The 22,491-nt window shown below is 37.6% G+C and overlaps 1 protein-coding gene across 1 annotated transcript; it reads left to right on the forward strand.

Annotated features, from left to right (window-relative positions):
• Positions 1–71: 71 nt before the first annotated feature.
• Positions 72–16,820, forward strand: LOC109036639 (uncharacterized). Its single transcript, XM_019050985.2, is given in 13 exon segments — positions 72–855; positions 2,063–2,160; positions 3,247–3,324; positions 4,074–6,194; positions 7,172–7,277; positions 8,414–8,604; positions 10,500–10,642; positions 10,644–10,653; positions 12,129–12,256; positions 13,522–13,770; positions 14,726–14,886; positions 15,315–15,444; positions 16,657–16,820. Coding segments are annotated over 13 exon segments (3,669 nt in total). The 5' UTR covers positions 72–628; the 3' UTR covers positions 16,684–16,820.
• The last annotated feature ends 5,671 nt before the right edge of the window (positions 16,821–22,491 follow it).

The following is a 22,491-nucleotide window of genomic DNA, read 5'->3' on the forward strand; positions in this document are numbered from 1 at the left end:
AAAATTCCCATTCCCACAGATTCTATGCAAATGGGAATTCCCTTCACCCATGCCCCTTCCCTTCCCCTCCAGATTCTGTTCATCCCTGCAGTTCCGTCACAGCTCACAGATTTGAGTCCAACAAATATCCGTAAATCCGTATTTGCGTATTCTCAATTTTACAATTTTCATTTCAAATTCAGTCACGTTCGTACTATTATTCCTCTAAAATGTGTTCATTTTCATTACAAATTGTGTCTCAGTCTCATCTCCCAGTAGTCTGCCGTTTTCACCGGTGGTTTCCGTCTTTCTCTGTGCTTTTATCCTGAGAAGTGATTGGCATGAGTTTCAGCTAGAATATGTACAGTAAGGCCTCACTCCCTCAAATTATTGACTTATTATTTAACTCTGAAAGAATCATGTGACTGATTTTTATATCACATTCAACTCATGAAGAAATTTAGATAGAACGCTTGTGGACTATCTTCTTAAATTAGTTGTTTAAGTCAGTTGCGTTTTCTTTGCTAAACCATGTTTCTGCTAATTCGCACGAACTGCCTAACAATAACATTATACCATGAGTAGATTCCTGCCGGTATTTTAAATCAAGTTAATACCTCTCATCTCTGGTTTGCTTACGGATTTAGTCATGGCCGGAAGAAAGAACAAGTCTGTGGATAGTTTCTACTTCAAAACACCTCGCAATGAAAGATTTTCAGAAATGACCAAGCAAGAGCAGCTTATTGCGCAGAAAAAGCTTGAAATCCAGAGAAAGTTAGAAGAAAGAAAGCGTTCAGAGACAGCTGAAGCATTAAAGAAACTCAATGAGCCGCCTGCCCAGAAACCAAAAGCCACCTCTCCCATCGTAGGCGCAAGGTAAGACGATAATACTACCCTTTTCGAAAATGAGCAGTAACAGCTCAAGTATAGTTCAGGGCATTTTCCACACAAGATATAAATTGTCTGCAACATGAATGATTGGAGATAATGCAGTACTGTATCTATTAATGGCCATTCTCACTTAATTTAGCCCGAAATGGAACTTTTCTGCATGCGAATCCTATGGTGCTTAAACCCCCTTTTGATCTTAAATCAGCTCTATTTTGACAAATTAAGGTAAATTAGTGGTGTCAGAACTATACTCAGTGTACTTAGTGTACATAGCTTATATTTTGTTGCTCTCATTCTAGTTTTAATAAACCTAACCTCTAAAACACTGATTTTACAATCAGAGCTGCGATGTTAAAGTTAACTGTTACCTGCTTCCAAACGGTTAATTTTGTTGGACTTTGTCAGAATTACCCGATGACTTTTGTGTTTACATATGAAAGCGTAACGTATCTTTGAAATGCTCAACGATCTCAGAAGGTCACTGGGAATGTTTAGGATACGTTTGCAAACAGAGGAAGCTAATGGAATTGGACAAGTTTACTTCGACAATGCACCTTAGCCAAAGACACACTTCGACCTTGAGGTGAATCCTCCCCGGTAGTTAACAAACCTTGATATATTGAACAAATTCTGCTAAAATACGAGTTTTGCTTTCCACTCTTCGTGATAACGGAAAAGTAATAGTGTAGAAACATACTTCAGCAATCTATCTAATCTCTTTTGAAAACCTCACACTAGAGCTACATGAAGCTAATCGCGAAATTTCCAACTAGATTTGACTAAGTAAGTAGTCGAATGTGATACTTCATGTTTAGCTTCATTTGGCTTTACTCATGGGTTTTTGAAAGAGAATTTTTACCAATAGACCGCTTAAGTATACTTCTACACTGTTTTTTCTCTATTTTTACGAAGAGTGGAAAGTAAAACTTGGATTTTAGCAAAATTTTGTTCAGCACATCAATTTTTGTTTACCTCCTGGGAAGAATCATCTTAATATGTGCCCTAGCCTCCACATGCAGTGATCTTCAACTTTTGCCGAAAGAGCTTTTGCTGACCTTAGTGAAATCAGGATTGCTCCCAAGTTTTTGTTTCTTTTTCCATTGAGTTTAATGTTTCTGTGTAATATATGTATGTATGAGATCAAAGTTAAGCACTTTTTATCTTTTTTTGTAAACTCTTAATATTTTTCTAGGAAATCAACTAACCAAAGTTGCTCTACAAATGCCTCCAGCAATATCTTTTCTAATGATGGAAGTTTCCTGGAACAGTTTAAAAAGATGGTCAATGAAAGTAAGTGTTTTTATTTTCAAATTTAAAATCTTCTAAAAACTATTTGATCCAGGGGAAGGTTGAACATAAACCAGATGTAAATGGAAAAGTTTTGGAAAGTTTTGAGCCAAATTTCAACTGGTAGAGTATAATATGAGGTGAATAATTCAGCGATTGCTGTCAGTGTGAAACTGATGAATTTATTTAGTCTGGTTTTTATGCAAAAAATGTCACTGGTTTTGAGACCTAATGAATCTTTTCTCTCTTTTTCCCCGGATTATAGTTTTCAGAGAGCTAAATCTGCTATCTTGATTCTTACATTTACCTTAAATGCCATATTCAATCCTCTGTCACACTCTTAAGTCTGTCAACTCATTTTGTAGATTCTCAAATCTATTCATTGTACTCATGAATGTAACAAACACTGCTTTTGTGGACTGAATATACACATCTGACAATAATTTATCAGCAACTCCATCTACGTACAAAATAATTTAAGCTGCAATTTACTCCAAATTTTTAGTGACGAAATTCATTATTTTTGATCCTCTAAAAATGCATGAATCTAGCAGTAAGGCTCTACTTTAAGGATTGAAGGGTTAAAGGTAGAATATCCATAATTCTCGTTAGGTGTCTCTCTTTACTCTGTAACAGTAGGCCTTTCATAAATTTATGTAGATACATGTTGGATCATTTAAAATGTAAGTGTACATCAATGGCCCAAGTGCTAACCCATGTATCTCCACCTCGGTGTTTCAAAATTTCTGCTCCAATTTTATCGTTTTAAAAAAACAAGCCAACTTTATTGCTTGAAATTTGTACCAAATATTCTGCTAACAGAAAAAAATCAAGTAAGTTTTCAAGAAATTACGATGGCTAGTTTTCCAGAAAAAAGTGAAGTAGGCACGCCCAGAATGTCTGCAATGTTGTAAATGGAGACTTTTCGTTTTGCTTTTTGGCAGTCTATGTGTTATGCTTACCGGCCGTAAATTTCCTCAAATACTGTCACATGCATGAGATATTCTACTCTATGGATGCAAGCGTGGCTGAATCAAATAAGTCATGCTGAACATCTTAACATCTACTAATAATTTTTTTTTTCCATAGATGTTGATAAAGAAAAAGACGAAAAATCTACAGAGAAAAGTAATGGCCCACAAAATACATCAGATGGAATCATTGAAGGTAAGGAGAAATTATTTTCTTTTGGCTGAGGCCTAATGATCATATTTAAATTGACAATTGAGGCACTGGATGTGAAAAGGACACTTCTCGATTGCGGTGTTTCAGAATCTCTGTTTCTAATTAATCCCTCGGAGAAGACTTTAATGGGTGATTTTTCCAGAATTTTTTCCATAGAAATTTGTCGAATCATGAGGAATATTCAGTAAAATTTTTAGAGAAATGGATACATTCACTTTCCTCACAATGAATGAAATATTAGAGGAGACTCTGAAACACTGCAACCGAGAAGTGCCCTTTTTGCATCCAGTGCCTCAATTACAGAATTAGGTATATAGCAACCAAACTATCATAATTCAGAAATGTTGCTCCAAAACTACTGCTGCTTTTGTCAATTCATTGTATACTGCAATCATTTTACTTGTGGCATTTCATGTCTCGGCACGACTTCTATATAGGACTTTCAGTATCATATGATATATATTCATATATTCACATATTCATCTTAAGATACTGAAAGTCTCACATATACAATTTAAAACCGGGAGGTCAATGGAGCTGAGCCCCTCACCAGGTAGCTTCTGTTTCTTGTTTTATCTTGAGGCTGCGTGAACCATACTTAAGCGCATCAGCTAAATGCTACTTCTTACAGGAGTGAAGTTCAATGCACATCTAATGAACCTCAAATCTGCCTAGTACCATACAGACGTGCATCACATTGTTTTAATGCTTTTCCTTTTAACTTCTTCTAGATAATCTGAGCCAACCTATGGGAGAATCTCCATCAAAAGACTACGTTGAGGAACGTAATCCCAAAAAGCCCAATGATCACAATAATAAGTATGATGACTACAGAAGAAATGACTATCGATGGAATGAAAATCGGCGGAATGATGAGAACAAAAAAAGTGATGACTTCAAAAGAGATGACAAATTCAGAAGAAATGAAGACAGTAGACGAAATGATGATTGCTGGCGGGCAGATGACAATAGGCGTAATGACAGAAACTATGATCATGGAGATCGCCGGAGGAGGTTTGAAAATGATCGCCTTGATAACAGAAATCGCAGATATGATCGGGATAGAATGAGACATGATAGCGACAGAGACAGGCGGTATGATAATTATGATGACTACAATCACAGTAGACGCTATGATCGATATGATTCCCAGAAAAATTACTATGATGATAATGATCAGTCAAGAAGAAATAGTTGGGACAACTCGCCCTCTTTTAATGAAAATAAATATAGCTGTAATAACTCAGAACGAATTGAACGAAATGTTCCACCATGGGAATCTAATGCCTTAAAGAATCAGCAACAACAACAATCTCTAGCTAATTCTTCCATTATTCAGTATCAGCCAACCATGACGGTTCCTGTATCATCTATTATTCTATCATCTACTGTGCCTGTACCTGTTTCAATAACAACCTATGTTTCTAGTTTGCCTGTCACACTTCCGACTGATTCAGTAACGTATCCATCTGTCCAAATTCAGCCTGACACAACTGTACCTGTAATTACACAACAAATTCCAATCCAACAGCAGCCAAGTCTCATTTTACAGCCAATAAATCAGCAGCAGGTTTCTATCAATCAGCCATCATCTGGGACATCTATAGCACTATCACAAACTCCAACCTTAGCTCATGTAGCTCAGCCAGCTTCCATGACACATGTACCGCAGCCCTCTACCCTGATAACGGTACCGCAGTCTTGCCCAGTGTCGTCTATGCAGCAGTCCTCAACACTGACCCCTGTCCCTCCACCTGTATTAAATGCAGCAACTCCCTCTATGAATACCCTCTCTGTGCAACCTGGTACGCAAGTTGTCCAGCAGTGTCAGGGCACACTTATTTCCCAACCACCCCCTCTGTCCCAAACATCTGTTCAGCCCTCCTCTTTGCTTCCTCAAACTTCAATGCAAGTCCAGCAGTTCTCCACTTCAAATTCTATCTTATCTCATTCCATTCCTCCAGCCAACAATATTAATCCTCATCCTGTACCTCCTCCTTCTCCTCTAAACCCACACTCATTACCCCCTCCTTCATCTCTGAACCCAAACCCTCATGCTGTTCCTCCACCATCATCTATGAATTCTCATTCAGCACCCCCACCTTCATCTCTAAACCCTCACCCTCATTCAGTCCTGCCCCCATCCTCTATGACCTCTCATCCTGTTCTTCCTCCATCATCCATGAATTCCCACTCTGCTCCATCATCCGCACTAAATCCGCATCCTCTCCTTCCTCCATCCTCTTTAACACCTGCAGGTGCACCTCCTTCCTCCCCCATGCCCCATTCCGTGCCAGCGTCCTCAATGAGTGGTCTGGCTGGGCCTCATCCTATCCCACCCCCCTCTCTCAATCCACATCCTGTACCACCCCCTTCCTCCATCAATCCTCATCCAGTACCTCCTCCGGCTGTTAATCCACTTTCAATACCACCTCAGTCGTCAATGAATCTTCTCTCAGTTGGAGGGCAGCCTTCAATGAGTCCTCTGTCAGCTCCACAATCAACCAATGTTTCAACCCAGTCTATGAGTTCTCACTCTCTGAATCCTCAAAATGCTCTAGGCTCCTTACCAGCTCCCTCCATGGGCGCACCCACCTCTATACCTCCCCCTATTTCATACCCCATCACCTCCATGCCTCCGATTGGAACACAGTTGGCATCTGGTCCACCACCATCAGGACCCACCTCTGCACAAAATTCGATCCAGTCGGTACCTCCGCCACCAATGCAACCAACACAGCAAGCAGTTTTCAACCAGCAGACAGGTGTCGTTCCTGATATGTCCGTCCCTCCACCAGTCGTCATGTCTGACAACAGTCCATTAAAACCGAACAAAATTGAGAATCCTGGAGGTAAATACCATTTCTCTGGTGTAATTTTTCTCTCCTCACAATGAATTTTGCTGTTGAAATCAGATTAATTTTTCCCCCATACTTAATAATTTGGAGGCCAATCAAAATTAAAAAAAATAGAAGAGTCTATTCCGGTGCAAAATGAAGTTATAAATCACTATCTAAGAACTGACTTTGAAAATTCAGTTTTTTGCCTCAGTAATTCTTAGCTCATCTTCTTTTGCCACTTGACTTGTAGTATTTTTAATGCTAGTTACTCTCCTGCATATAATTCGTTCCAGTTTAAAGAATTAATTATCGTTTAGTATTTGGTCTCATCATTTTTCTATACTTTTTGTTCAATACAGCAATTTTAGATGAAAGTAAAATTTTAAATAAAGAAATTTTCAAGAGAAAAGTTTGAAATCTGAATATCAGACTATTTTTCAAAAGGAAGTTTAAAGTAATACTTTTTGTGGTTAATTTTTCACTAAATCTCAAATTGGAACGAATGCAACACAACCTGCAAACCAAATCTACTATGTTGTGCACTAATATCCTTATACCGTCATAAAAAATCTTATTTATAGCGATTGATTTGATTCTAAATTATCGTTTCAGATGTGATGATTGACACTTAATTTATTTCTTGCAAACATACGTAATCTGCTAAAAGCTTTCGTCTCATTTTCAATATTATCAGACCTGAAGAACAAATGTTTAAAACTCTCCCAAAAATTTTAAGAACCATATAATATTGAAGCAATTTAAAATTCGTAACAAGTGAAGGTTGCCTGGGAATTATTAGTGCTGCTTCATCCCATCCCCAAACTTCAATCTTAACAGACCAATCTATCAGATTAGAAAAATTTTTTAGAACCTTTAACTCAAATATGTGGGTGTGAATTTTTGAGTAGTATGGTTTGCGGTTGGTGTTGCCTATATCAGGAGGGAATATGTCTGAGAGCAAATTGTTGATTTTACTTGGAGTATTCTAGCTCACAGATCCGCTGAAATGGAGCAAATTGCGGTGATCGTTGCTCAGCAAGGTGATGGAATGGAGGAAGTTTTGCTTCAAGAAAACCAGCATGATCCTAATTACTGGTGAGATGCTTCAGTTATTTATTTTTCATTCAGTAACCTTACTTTGATTGAATCAGATTGTGCGCATATATCCACCCACCCAGCGAAAAGTGGTCAATAAAACATTGTCACAATGTTACTGCCAAAGTTTCAGAAATGTTATTTCTGTCTGTTATTGATTGGGTGAAATCCCTTTTTCCTAAATTTGAGTTTTCTATACCTGGAATACTCTTTGTTTTTTACCATTACAATTTTCCTGAAAAGGAGTATGGAGATTTATCAATATGGAAACCATTAAATTGTGCTCAATGTCTTTTCTTTGTGTTTTTTTTAGCCTCTAAGTGCCAATATTATGTTATTTAAAGGGATAAGTATACTCAATATTGTATATCTTACTTCTGCAGCAATATCTTGCAATTTTTTTGGTTTACACTTAACGTAAATCACATGGGAATGCGGTACACTCCTAATGGGGGACAGGAAACGCGATGAATTATTGAATTATCCTTTTCTCTCTACTCACACTCTATATGCATGTACAAAGTTTTTTTTTTTTTGTCTTGGGAAAATGAGCGTTTTTAAAACCAGATTGATCAGAGCTGAGAAGCAAGATCTTAAGACCTAGGTTAATGTGACAACTTCCCATTTTTTAATAGGCATCAAAGATTTTAGTTTTTGAAGTAGTGTTAAGTTGATATTTAATCAAGTCCTGGCTCAAAACTTTGAAATTCTAATTTTGAAACTTCAAAATCCTTCAGAGGGTTGAATGTAGGTAACCATTTCCCTATTTGCTGAGTCTGGAAACTGAACATTGTTTAAGAGTCCAGTTCTCTGGAGCATTTACATTATTTCCTCAATTCATAGTCTAACATATAACATAACCAATGACCTAAAATCCAATAAACTCAAAGTTTTAAGCTGAAAACTTCACTTTATCATTGATGTCCCTTTAAATTGTCTCGTCCAATCCCAAATTACTTGTTTATGGTCTCTGGACACTCAGTTTGCTCTTGTACCCTCTAAAGTTAATGAGTGATATTTTTTTTCTTGCTGATTTTAGTTATTTCAATGTGCTTGCACAAGATATCAGGGTGGTTATTTTTTTATCGAATGATTTTATCTTTTTGGCACCTTATTCAAACATTTATTGTCCTTAGGTTTCTTCAAGACAAGCAAAGCTATGGGTATCAAGAATTCCGCCAGCTTGTTGAAAAGTTGCGTTCCAATCCACTCAGAAGCAACCCCATCAAAGTGGAGCAATCAGAGTATGAAGAAAGTAGTGAATATTGTGGAATAGTCATAAAAAAAGAGGCTCTGTCTGAAAACAGTTTAAAAAGAGAATCTGATGGTATGTTTTTCATCTTTGAGATCAATATTGCTACCAAGTTTCATCTCAAATTTGAAGAAAATAGGGGATCACTTGTTGTATGGGAATGGTTAGAGAATGACATCCTTTATTGAATACACTCTGTTAATGTAATGTGTATGGTTAAAATTATGTTTTCCCGTCGTACGCACTCATAATACCAAGTTAAAATGAAAAAAATATTCTTAATATTTTCAGGTTTCCACAAAGACACAACAACTAATCAGTGTGTATAATTTGCAGCAATTATCAAGTATTTGGCAAATTTAATGCTTTGAGGATGAAAAAATGGAATATTGTAATGTTTCTGAATCATTCCTAGACTCTCTTTAATTACCATGTTTCCTTTGAGTTTTTCTAAATAGTATTAATCTTGATGTTTTAGGGTAATTCTTCAAATTACAGTGAAACCTCGGTAACTCGGTTTCCATCGGGACCGAGGAAATTTACCGAGTTAAGCGGGTTACCGACTTAAGCGGACTGCCACTTTTCCTGCCGCGCTTTTTCAAATTTCGCGCCCTAAATTGGACAAACGCAAACGTGCGTGTAGAGTGACTCATAGGAGTGTTTTGGAGAGCCATTTGATCGAAGAAAATGGTACTAAATGGTAAAATTTCATGAAATGCACTTGAAATTGCGTGTTGAAAGTGTCAGGGCATCATGAAGTCATCGGGTTAATCGTATGTTGGGGTGCCGCGGCACCCCATTGCGTATCACCCCCCGCGCACCCCACGCGGCATGCCACGCGGTAATGCGCCGCGGCCACCCGCTATGGCGGGTCGTTGAACTGAAAATGCAACGTATCAATACTCGCTAAAATCCCCGAAAAACTCTGCGGAAGATTCCTGGGGGGAGCGGGGAAGGGCAATGCAAGATGGTAGGGGGAGAGGGGCCGGTGCCGACTGGACCTGTCAACTCATCGATGCGTGAAATTGCTTAATTATGCATGCGTGTTTTCACACGCGCGATAAGATAACACGCGGTATCAGATATCCTATTCTCTACTGTTCTCATCTTTCGTGTCGTTATCGAGTGTTTTTGATTCCTTATCTCTCTATTTCCGTTGTCGTTTCTCGCACTGCGCTGCGCTTTCTCGGAGATTCGCTCACCCTTCGTGGCGTAACTTGACCCGACCCGCACCGCGCACGGAAACACTACCTACGCTTGATCACGGGTGACGATCGAAGAAAAACAGGTCCAGATGGAAAAATTTCACCGAGTTAAGGTGATTCGATGGACGCCATATTTTGTGTCAGAACGGCATGCGATATATCGCATCAATTTGTTCCATATTTTCAGCTACTCGTCATTTTTTCTCCTATTTTGAGATCGCACTTCTGTTGTCAGGAGTCTAAAGCACTCCCTTACAAATTTTAATAAAGAAATTCAACGTAATAAAGGCGTGGTTTTTTCAGAGAGAAAACATCGCATTCGATACTGATATCGAAACTGCACTAGAATGCGATATTTTCTCTCTGAAAAAACCACGCCTTTATTACGTTGAATTTCTTTGTTAAAATTGGTAAGTGAGTGCTTTAGACTCCTGACAACAGAAGTGCGATCTCAAAATAGGAGAAAAATGACGAGGAGCTGAAAATATGGAACTAATTGATGCGATATATCGCATGCCGTTCTGACACAAAATATGGCGTCCATCGAATCACCTTAAGCGGGTTCAGAATCTGACCAAACCGAGATACCGAGACTTATTTAGCATTGTGTTATATGGGTGATAAACGGGACCGAGCAATTCTACCGACTAAAGCGGGTTACCGGCTTATCCGGGAACCGACTTACCGAGGTTTTACTGTACTTTAGATAAGAACACGGTCTTTCATCTATTTTATAAACTTCTTTTATTCTTTTTTAAATTTTAGATAAAGCTGATAGAAATGAAAGGAAAAAGAAAAGGCGTAGTCGATGGGCACCCGAAGACTGCAAAGTCAATTTATCCACACCAACTCTACTTCCCACGGGTGCAGTTCCACCCTCCTACTTTAACTCCCATTATCAACACCAAAGATTTACCTGGTTAGATTTTACATATTTCACTATTATAAAAATTCTGCACCGCTTTCACTGCCTTGTCTTTACTTTGCTACTAAAGTAGTAATAACCCAGAGAAATACTTACAAGCATGATTTGTGATCAAAGGAATTATTCATCACTCATTTTAACCTGCCTCAAACATCAAAACATTCATTAAGCGTGACTGAAGAGAATATCTTGAATCAAACATTTGTTGTGTCATGTCAGCATGTTATAAAAATAAAGAGGATCATATCGCATGAAAGTGGAAGTCTAATTTATCTGATAATGACAATCACCATCTAATACGTATAGAAGTATTAAAATTTATCAACTGTTTTGTTTGTTAGTCTTGTGTTTTAGAAAGCTTCTCATTAGCAAAAACCCAACTTGTTTTTCAAACAATGAGCCACTACTCAGGGTCTTAACTAAAAAAAAAAAGTTTTAAATTTTCTCCTCAAAATCTTCATTTAAAGGGAAGTTAGATTATACGGATGATATCATTTGTATTTATGCCGTCTAACCAATGCAAATTGTTAACACTTTCATCGTGTTTAATCGTTCATTTCCTAACTTCCTGTCGTTTTATTCGTTTTCTGCATTAAATTTTCTGTGAGAACAAGTTGAATGGTGTTTTCCATTCATACCTTGTCTAAAGACCCCTCAGAACCCAGAGCTTCAACTAGGTAATGATATTTAATTTATTTATGTTTTTTTCTTCTTTTTTTTTTTTTCGAACCCATATTTTCTCCAAGAAACCTATGCTGAGTCAAACTTTACTCATTCTTCCTTTAAAACATTCATAGGTACTGTCAGATAGCCCTCTAATAAAGGAGCACATAATGTAATGGAGCTCTTGAATGTGTGAGGGATTCGCGATTTAAGTACTTTTTCTTGCGTTAAATTTCGCGAGGAACACAATGGTGCCACTGGCTTTCTCTGAAATCAACTCCAAAGCTCAAAATAAAGCTCTATAAGTTCAGGCAGTAATGGAGGGGATATCCCATGCTACCTTGAGAGTCCACCTCTATATCTATACAAACTCTCTATGCAAAGACAGGGAAAAAATACATTAACAGTGTTGCCACTTTGTTTGGGGACTCAGAAAATGAAAACACGGCAACCCTGCTAATGTATTTGCTTCCTATCTTTGCATAGAGTTTGTCTTGATATAGAGGTGGACTCTCCAGTTGGCATAGGACATCTCCTCTATTACAGTCTAAACTTTAAGAGCTTTTTTTGAGCTATGAAGTTGATTTCAGAGAAAACAAGTGGCACCATCGTTCTTTTCGCAAAATTTTACGCGGGAAGTAGGATTTCAATCGTAAATTCCTGACACATGCAAAAGCTTTATTGTTAAACTCCTGTATTAGTAGGTAGATTGAGGTTTTTTGTCCCTCTTTTTTTTCTGTTTTTTGTTTTAATTTCTTGTCACCATTTGTTACCATGTTTAATGGTTCTTTCCCTCTTTTTGATAGGTGTTTCCGGCGCAATGATTAGCCAAGTGCAGCGAAGAGATCCAGCTTTATTACAGTATGCCAGACAGTCCTTTGGTACCATAAACTTGTCGGAAGAGGATTGGAAGAAGTGTGAAGATCATTATAAGGTGCTTCATTTACTCCCGAGTTTACTGCTCCTTTCTCATTTCAAAAATGCCACCTTCATTTTAGTAAATAAAATTAGCCGTAATGCTTAAATAATTTAGCACAAACATCAACATTACTCTGTTATACAACTCGACTCAATTTAATATTTTCCAATTATGCTCGTGTACGTATATTCAGGTGGATTTTTTCTGTGGTTCATTTTCTTTTCCGTAGATTCAAACGGTCTCGAGCAAGTGAGCATTCATACACATTTCACTGAGTGCAAATCTCAATTACTGTTGAAATTTATTTCAATTAATCTTCTTGAAAGCTACTCTCAAAAAGAATAAGCTGAATCCAGATTTCTCCTGGTACAATAATTAACACTCTCAAAAGCTTGTAGTAATTCCACTAAAAAACTGTCGTAATGTGGAATTCATCTGAAACTCAAATTTTTGTTGTGAATATAACTTGAAGATTTTAAGAACCTCTCAGGTAGCTGAAAGGGTTCCAGTAGTCTTAGCAAATGGAAAACAGCAAAGATAGAGACTTTTTCCTGCTCTACAAGAATATTTGATTTTTTCCCCACCTGTACTTATTTTCCTGTTCACTTCGTGTAGACAGTTGGTGGTCAGAGTGAATATCCACTAGTTAATTTCTTTGCTCTGGGTTGAATGAATTCTCATTATCAGCACAAAAATTGTAACCTTCCCAGCCCTAACGGCTCGGCTCGGATCAACCGTTCTGAAGTTACAGCCTCTTAAAGGTGCTACATCTGTCAATTTGCCCGAACTTTGAAAGCTCAATAAAAGTTGAACGGGGCATCCAAAAAAATTAAAGTTTATGTTTTTCAACTCAGCTTAGTAAACAGAAAGAGTGTACCAAATTTCATGCAATTCTGAGGGGGTCAGGTCAAAAAGTGCCAATTTTTGGTCTGATTTGACATGGAATGACCCAGTTATCACCGAGTTGGTAGTGTTGCTAATCGTATCTGTTTAAAAGTAGAGAAAGAAGATGAAAAATTCTAAGGGAAGTGGAAGAAGTTCCACGAAAATCATATGCTTCAATGTATGATTTGAGAGAAGTCCTGAATTTTTAAACTTTTTAATTTAGATTTCCTATGAAAATGTTTCATTATCGTTCCATTTTATCAGTTTTTATCAGAGTCTTAACTTCCTAGTAGTAGTTGGAAAAATTGCTGTGTGTTAGTCCAACTTAGCCAACTTCGCTATTGTTTTTCCTTTCACATAGAGTACACTTTTTTTTTGTTTGGAATCTGTTGTAGATAAACCTCCTGTATCAAGATATGTTGCGAAAAAGAGAAGAAATTGAGAAACTTCGAGCAGCCGGCAAATTCAAGTATGAATATGACAGTGATGAAGAAACTGAAGGAGGCACGTGGGAGCACAAGCTTCGTCGCGATGAGATGGTCGCTACACAGCTATGGGCAGATGAATTGACAGAAAAAGCGAAGGGAAAACATCACATAGGTGATTTTCTTCCTCCGGATGAATTAGAAAGATTCATGGAGAAGGTAAGTTTTCTAACGGAGGCATTTAGACTTTAATTGAAAAATTTAATTTTAAGAAAGCTCAATTGAATAGGTCAGTTACAAAAGGGCTCAAGCGCCAGTTTTAAAAATCCGAGAAAAACAGTAGGAACTGTATGATCCAACCTGTTTTAAATTGCAGATTAATTAATAATGTGATTAATTAATTAATAGCTTTAATATTTTAGAGGTTAGAAGGGGTCGATTAAAACGGTTACTACCATTTTTCTCGAAGTCTCATTTTGGCGCTTGAGCCCTTGTGTAACTGACCGCTTCAATTAATTACGGAAATTCAAAAAATTACCAACTATGTTTCCTTCTCTTCAAAAAAAAACTATTTATATTATTTCCCTGCAATTGTGTATTATTTCCTTAGAATGAGTGAAGAAAATTCACAGGTAAGGCCAACAAAAATTGTTCGTTGAAAAAAAATTAATATGTGAGCTGAGACATACAGTGTCACACTAAAAGATGTGCATTTCAAACTATAACTCTCAATGCCAAGATTAATCCAAATGGGGCAACTGCTCACAAGAAATACAGCAAAGTGATCAGAATTTTTGCAGATAAAATCGCAGAAAAACACCTGAACACATCACAATCATCCAGAATCCATTCCTTAGTGCACTCTTTATACACAGAGGAATCTACCTAGTTTCCTCATAGTTTCCTTCCCTTTCTTCTGATATTGTCTTTTGGTTTTTTTTTCTTCTCCTTTTTTTGTATGTATCCTCACAGAAGATCCAGAATAGGAAATTGTTAAAATCTATAGTAAAATCTATTTGGAATATTATGTCATCACCCTTTTAAGGTGGGTACCTAACAAAGAAACAAATCCAGCAGAGGGTTCTTTATTCTCAATCTTTTAATCATTACCTTTATAGATTGCATGCCATAACTTTAAAAACAGTCTCTGATTGTAGTCTCTTCTGTTCTTTAGTATAACGCACTGAAAGAAGGACGAGAACCAGATCTCTCAGACTATAAAGAATTCAAGTTGAGGGAAGACAACATCGGTTTTCAAATGCTGCAAAAACTTGGCTGGAGTGAAGGCAAGGGTCTTGGCTCTGATGGAAGTGGCATAGTTGATCCTGTCAATAAGTAAGAACCCGTTTTTACCATAGCTGCATCTGAACATGCTATCACCATGAGTGTCTTTCTTTTTGCCTAAGTCCAGATTATAAGGGACCAGTCTAAGTTTCTTATCTATTTTATGGACAAGAGCTGATGAGGATGTTCTGTACTTGTTTTTATTTCGTAACAACTGTCCATGGAGATTAAGTGTTGCAAAGACAATACAAGCACTGATCTGGGGGTTTCTTCATGCACCACAGGTGTAAAGAAATTAACTAAAGCACATTTTTAAACAGTTTTGAGCTCTTTAGTAAGAATTATATATTTCTAAAATGAAGTTATCAGGAAATTAACAACAAAAACGGGATTTTAGTTATCGCTACCTCCTGTCCTGAAATTTTGTCAGTGAGTTGAGTACTTTTAATCCTAAGATACAAGTTTGATTTCTCTTTCAGGGCTTCAAGTAGAATGGAAAATCAAGGTCTTGGTGTGGAAAAACCAGCCGAAGTAAACAGAGGTGATGATGAATACGATGCATACAGGAAAAGAATGATGTTGGCCTACAGATTCCGGCCAAATCCCTTGGTAAGGCTTTTTTAAGTTTAGAAGTATATACAGTCGAATTCCGCTGAGTGAGAATGCATTGGAGCCGGGCTCCTTTCTCACTTAAACGAAATCGCCCATTATCCGTGATGTAATCTCAAATTTCACGTCGAAACATCAACAAAGTCACTTTTGGTCTATTTTGAACCCATTGAGGGAATCTTCGTGGGTAAAATCACACACAAACTGCATGAAACTAGCACGACAGATTAAATTGTTTTGAACGTAATTGGGCCTCCAACTATCAAGGGTCGGGTAGCTTCAGAATTGCTCACTGTCCAACTAAGCGATATGTCCTTTTTGCTCCGCTGCTGCTAACGGAATGAGCCACGAAGTCAGTCAAGAATCTCTATCTAAAAAATAAAACTTGAGAGGAAATTAGACAACACAAAATTCAGTTGGACTCTTCCTGATTAAATCCATCCAAATTAGACTACATTTTACAATTTGGAACTTCAAATCTAGCTCAGTTTAGGAGCCATACAAGCCACTATTAGTTTCCTGATGCACATGAATGTTTTCACACATGGGCTAGTAATTTTGGTTCCCAATTGCAAAATGTAGTCCCATTATCTGATGGCCCAGTGGACTGTTCCAGGCGCTGGAGACAATCAAGTTTGTAGCTGCATTTAGACCCATGTGTGCTGACAATCTTTTTCAGGGTTGTCACAGTCAGGGAATACCGGGAAAACCAGGAACTGTCAGGAAATGTTAAAAAGTCAGGGAAAATGATGAAAGTGTCAGGGAAAAATTGTTAAGTCACCTTCATTTGCTTTCCAGAATGGGTTTGACAATTCGAACAACAAATTTTGCATGGAAACTATTTCCAGTTACGTCTTCTAAATTATCTGGCATATACATAATTGTCAGGGAATTTTGTCAAAATGTTTTAGAAAAATCAGGGAAATGTCAGGGAATTTCATCCCCTAAATTCTGTGTTAATCCTGTCTTTGTTTGAAATTCGTTTTGGTCAATACGCATACAGGAAGCATAAGTTTTGCACAGAAAAAATTATTTCTTTCTCATTTTGTAGACCTTTCTTTTCGGACAGACCTGAAGTTGTGCATTGAAGTTGTTTGGTAAAATGATTGAAATTTTCCCAGGATAAAATCCTAAATAATTTGAACTCTTTAAAAGGTTTGATCATCATATCTTTTTAAATTTCATGGTCTTTTTTTTTTTTGTCTGTTGCAGAATAATCCGAGGAGACCTTATTATTAAGGTGATGAGTTACTCTAATGTAAAGAGCTCAACTCAAATTTGTATAAAGTATGAAGAATTTTGTTTTGATTTTACAGTTGTTGTTTTAATTTTATGAAAATCGAATTTGTAGAATAAATTTAAGTTTTATGCACAAATTTTAGTTCTAGCTCAAATGCTTCACAGAATGATTGAATTATTGTTGTTTTGAAGAATATTTTAAGCATTTTAGAACTAATTTGACGATGACCAGAATCATTGGTTCATACTTTCGAAACTCCTACAACAGAGAAAATCAGCTTATTTTTACTTGCACAACACTATGAATAATAAAGTAAAATTTGTTGGCATGGTAGAAGAAAACAGGTATGGACATGGCAGCTGCGGCAAAGCATCACAGGAAAAAAGTCCTGAAGTAGTGATGTGACAGCTAAATCTTCTCTCGCTAACACATTGACAGATCTCATGTACACAACCTATAGGTTGGACCGTCTTTTACCAACACATTGACAGAGGTCCTGTACACAAGTTTACTTTACAGGCCAGTGATATAACAGTCAGACGAACGAATCAGGCAAGTCGGTTCTATGCCCATAACTGTTTTTCCTCTACAACAAATTGTTGCTCCTCTGACGTAAGAGCGTATCTCCATTCCTATGTGAGCCCTGTTGTTCATGTAACTGAACGCTCTCCAGGGCTCACGTGAAAATAGAGATACGTTCTTACGTCAGAGGAGCAATGGAGTTTGATGCAAATCCAGTAGAAATGGACAAACCCTCAATCATATAAATGGAATCCCTCTCTTAAAGTTCTATTAGTTAAAAAAACAGCACACAAAAAGCAGTTCACGGAAGCTCCGCTCTACTACCAAATGTTACCTTCGCATAGCAAAAAAAACAAAAATAAAATTTTTACTGACTTTTAAAATCATCTCTTGTTTATGTTGGTGCAAATTAATACGCTGAAGTAGCTCGGTACAATTCGACTAAAAGACGAACAAGGCTGAACACACAAGTGAGTCACAAGCCCATGAACTTCTTGGTACCTTAGTCAGTTTATGCATTTCTTCAGTTAGTCATTTAATTATTTTCGTTTTTTACTCAATCTAATTCATCTTTATGAGTTTAAGCAAGTTGCAGAGCATTCTTGTGACAAAATTTAAAAAAAAAAAAAAAAAAAAGAAGTTAAACAACCTTGATAGGCATCCTCCCAAGAAAGTGCAAGTAGAAATTGGATATCATATATTTGGATGGATATCATTTACCTACCCTTCTCATTTTAAATCAAAATAAATAACGGACCCAGTAAAGACTTTTTACGTTTAATCTGTGATTGATTCAACCCTTTTCCCTATCGTTCATGTATACCTCTACTTGCAACATTATTAATCGCCCATTAATTCAGGCTTGTAGATGAAATATGTGATCAAATCAGAACAGAGGGAATTTTAGTTGAAAGAATTAAAGATCTAGCTGTTCATAATTTTAATTGGTCATTCTCATAAAGACCTAAGTGCCAAAAAATCGAAAATTGAGTTTCTAGCGGCTCAGTGTCTATTCAGGCTGAGGTCGGTGGAGAAAATCTGATGAAATAATTCCATTCTGTCTTGCAAAGACCCAAGCGCCAATTCGTGTTTTTCCTCTTATTTCCGTTAAAATTGTAGGAAAATTTCTAAACAACCACAATTGGATTTTAAAGTACAATCTTCTTACACTCTCATTTTTTTGATCTTTAAGATTTAGAACAAGTCGATTTAAACAATTTTCACTGTTGTTCTTGAATACTTAGTTTTGGCGCTCAAGGCTTTTTGAGAGTGACCGATTAACTAGTTTGGCAAGGGTGGAATAACGTGCATGATTTAAACGTATCTTGAGTGGACTTCACCCATCCGAAATTGTGGATTCATTATGATGAACCCCTAAAAATTCTAAGGAATACTTGGAAATATTTTTCAAAACTTCGATTTTTTTTTGCTCTGAACTGTACAAAAAAATTCCACTAGAGGATCAGTTTAGTTTGGTCACCATGTTACTTCTTCCATGACTCGCTCTCATGGGATAGTTATGCGTATGAGTATGAGTACCGAAAAAAAAACCTTCAAAAAATTAGAAAATTCGCAACCTTGCGTCACGCAGTCTCGTAGTTTCACCATCAATATTGGCATCATCAAGTGCACGGCACAAAATTTTCCAAGAGAACGGAATACATTTGCCTTCAATTCATAAGATAGGTAAAAGCGGATTCTCAGAAGCAGCATTAGTTAAGTTTTTCATGATCAGCAAGTCGCACATAGAATCAGTGTTCTCCATTACAGTCTTAACAGTCCCTTAACCACTCCGAGATAGCTCTGTAACCACTTATTTGGTATGCATTCAAGTCACCCAAAGTTCATAATTCAAATTTTTTTTCCTCTTAGATTTTTTTGTTAAAATTCACTTATGAGTTCTGCTTCAGTAACGTTTTCCAAACGCCACTAACGAAAGGTCTCAGTAGATGCCATTAGATTTAACTTCAATTTGTAAGATAGGCAATAGGACAATAAGATAGGCATAGCGGTTCCTCTGAAACCGCTGCCTTGCATCCATGTCAAACAATCGCAGCGCGCGGTGACGGTTTGCTTCTATCCCATCCCCAAACCTCTCACAATGTATCTACGCCATCTGAAAAGTATCAATTGATTGATGATTTATCCGTCACAATTTTGTGTTGAATTTTTATCAAGTAACACCTTCGTCGGAGATTCTAGGTGGCGGTAGCCACCCCGGCCCAATCCTAAAAAACTCCCCCTAAAAAATGACGACCAAAAAAAAAAAAAAAAAAAAAAAAATAGACTATATTTTAAAGCCGTCTACAGCATCTTGTTTCCACCGAAACCATTCACTGCACAAGTGTTGCATTATCTCGTAAAACCAGTCTTTCCATTAATACTGTTCTTCAAACTGTACGTATCCCGATGTAGAAACTTGGCAGTTTTGAAAACGCCTTCAATTGTGGCGAGATACCTCACGCATTCCGGAGAGTACGAATAGTTGTATCCTTGCGCCTCACCAACGCGACGGAAGATTCAAATTGGAATAGCCTCCTCGACGGCCCTGTCAATTTTCCTTTGACATTTTTGGAGTTGTAAGAGCATAGTTGAAGTGTGTTTCAGCTATTGTATGTAGGTAACCAATGGGTGAATGTCTTAAGAGAATTAAAAATACACACTCGTTGAAAAATAAAAAGTAGGAACTCAAATCAACTGTAAAATACAAGAAAGCACTGTAAGTAAAAAATATTTTAAAAAGCTAAAATACAAAGAAAATTTATCTAGGATTCGGGCCATTATGCGCAGATTACACGCTCATGCACAGCTGGAACAAAGGCTATGAATTAAAAATTGAAACAAGGAGATAATGGGCGCAGACCTGTTGCATTAGCTCGTAAGATCAGTCATTCCATTGATCCGGTGCTCCGAACTTCATGCGACTCGACAATCCCGATAACGAAACTAGGCAGTTTTGAAAACGCCTTCAATCGCGGCGTGATACTCCACGCATTCCGGAGAGAACGAATAGTTGTATCCTTGCGCCTTACCAACGCGAAGGAGATTAAAATTGAAGTATCTTCCACGACGGCCTTGCTTGTGCTTTTATGAAAGAGCCAGAGATAGCGGTTCCTTATTGCAAAATGCAAACCAATTTTGTGTTGAATTTTTATCAAGTGATACCTTCGTCGGAGACTAAGTATATTTTAGAGCCATCTACGGCATCTTGTTTCCACCAAAACCATTCACTGCACAAGTGTTGCATTATCTCGTAAGACCAGTCTTTCCATTAATACTGTTCTCCAAACTGTACACGCCTCAACAATCCGATAGAAACTTCGCAGTTTTGAAAACGCCTTCAATTGTGGCGAGATACCTCACGCATTCCGGAGAGTACGAATAGTTGTATCCTTGCGCCTCACCAACGCGACGGAAGATTCAAATTGAAGTAGCCTCCAAAACGGCCTTGTTGGTTTTCCTTTGACCATTTTTTAGTATTGTTACATTTATTCTGCTTTTTAGGAGCTTACGTATCGGTCGCTTTCAAGAAGCTAAAACGAGAGAGCACAGTAAATAAGGTAAATACAAATCTTAAATAGATCGAAAACACATCAAGATCGTTTCGCGAAAATAACTCGGGCACTACCGCGAAAAAGGCCTATAATTTCATTTCAGAAAACTTGAACATTAAAAGTTGAGCAAAGTGGCCCAAGTTTTGTTTTTTTGTCACTTCATACTGTGTATTTTCAAAATAGCATAACATTCCCAAACTTTTTTACACATTAGACTTAAATTCTTCAAGTTTCATGTGACAAAATTTCCGTTGAGAATAAGCGTATGAATGAAACTTCAAAACAAGAAGATTGCCTTCAATCTGTGAGCTAGGCAAAATTGGGTCCTCAGGAGTTGAAAAAGTTGTATCTCTCAACGTTCTCCTCCAGGTATTACGAGCTCTCGACGATGAAGAATCGGCCCCGGCGACGGCCCCTCATAAATCCTCGTATTTCCTCCTAACTTATCGCGAGCTGGACGGAAACCATTGTTTCGATTTCCTCTTCAGTTTTATCTCGAATATTTCTCTTTGTAGTATCTCATTGTCAGTAAATAATAGAGGCTACGTACGGAACTAGCGAAAAGTGTAAGTGAACAATTTTTTTCCGAGTTCTCTTCAGCTCGACCTACTTCCTCCCTTCTCCTTGGTCGCTTGAATTTGATGCATGGAGCTTAAAGTTTTTTTTGTTTTTTTTTTAAACTTAGCTTTTTACTCACCTACGCATTAATTTAAATTTAAAACTTAGCCATATCAGGCTAATGCAAAAATATTACGACCAGGACCGGATTTAGTGGGTGGCCACATGGGCCGCGGCCCATGGCGGCAAATTTAAGGGGCGGCAATTGTTGCAATTTTTTCAAATGTAGGTATCAACAAAAAAAATCGGATTCAGGAAAAAAATTACGTACGAGAAAAGGCGACAAAATCTCTCATTTCCTGAGAGTTAAAGTATAGTAATTTCTAATTTGTTCGTCTTCCGGTGATACAAGAAACAGCGCCTTTCATTTTTCTATAGTTGAGAGAGAGACCAAACAAGCAATTTGGCCTGGAGCGGAACGGTGCAAAGAGCAATGATGACGAGGACTTGAGATGAAAAGGAGAAGCCCTCGGCGCGCCAGTCAGCATGAAATACATACGTATTAGCACCTGCAAGACTCCATGAATACTTCACGCATTGCGTCAAACGTAGTGCGGTCAGCAGCGGTTACGTGAAACTCATAGTGCCTACAAGACTGCATGAATACTTCACGCATTGCGTCAAAAACAGTGCGGTCAGTAGCGGTCAGTGTGAAACGCATAGCGCCTACAAGACTGTAGGGATCATACTTCAAGCATTGCGCCTAAAACAGAGCGATTGGCGCGGTGGCGGAAATTAAAATTATGAAACCACATTCATGTTTATTCTTTCATAATTTTTTCGTTCATTTCTTGTAAACGAAAGGCCTTGTCCACACAGAGATAGGTTTACGGAACTTAACTTTTGCGCAAAGTTCCGGGAACTTTTGCTAGTGTTAACAGGGCTTTCACAAAAAATGTGCCCAACACGAGTAAACGTGTCTTATGCACCCCTCCTCCTCCGGCACGTTCACTTGGCGGCTTGACACGCGTGGTTTGGAAGAAATAATACAATGGAAGGTCAGCGGCAGAAGTTGTAAATTTTACATTCTGGGTGTTTTTCATAAAATTGAATTGCACTTTTCTGTGTAAGAAACCATGCTCCTCTGCCAAACATGGAGTGAATATGTGTCAT

This window comes from Bemisia tabaci, chromosome 5, assembly GCF_918797505.1.
Source record: "Bemisia tabaci chromosome 5, PGI_BMITA_v3".
In the NCBI taxonomy this organism is placed as follows: Eukaryota; Metazoa; Arthropoda; class Insecta; order Hemiptera; family Aleyrodidae; genus Bemisia; species Bemisia tabaci.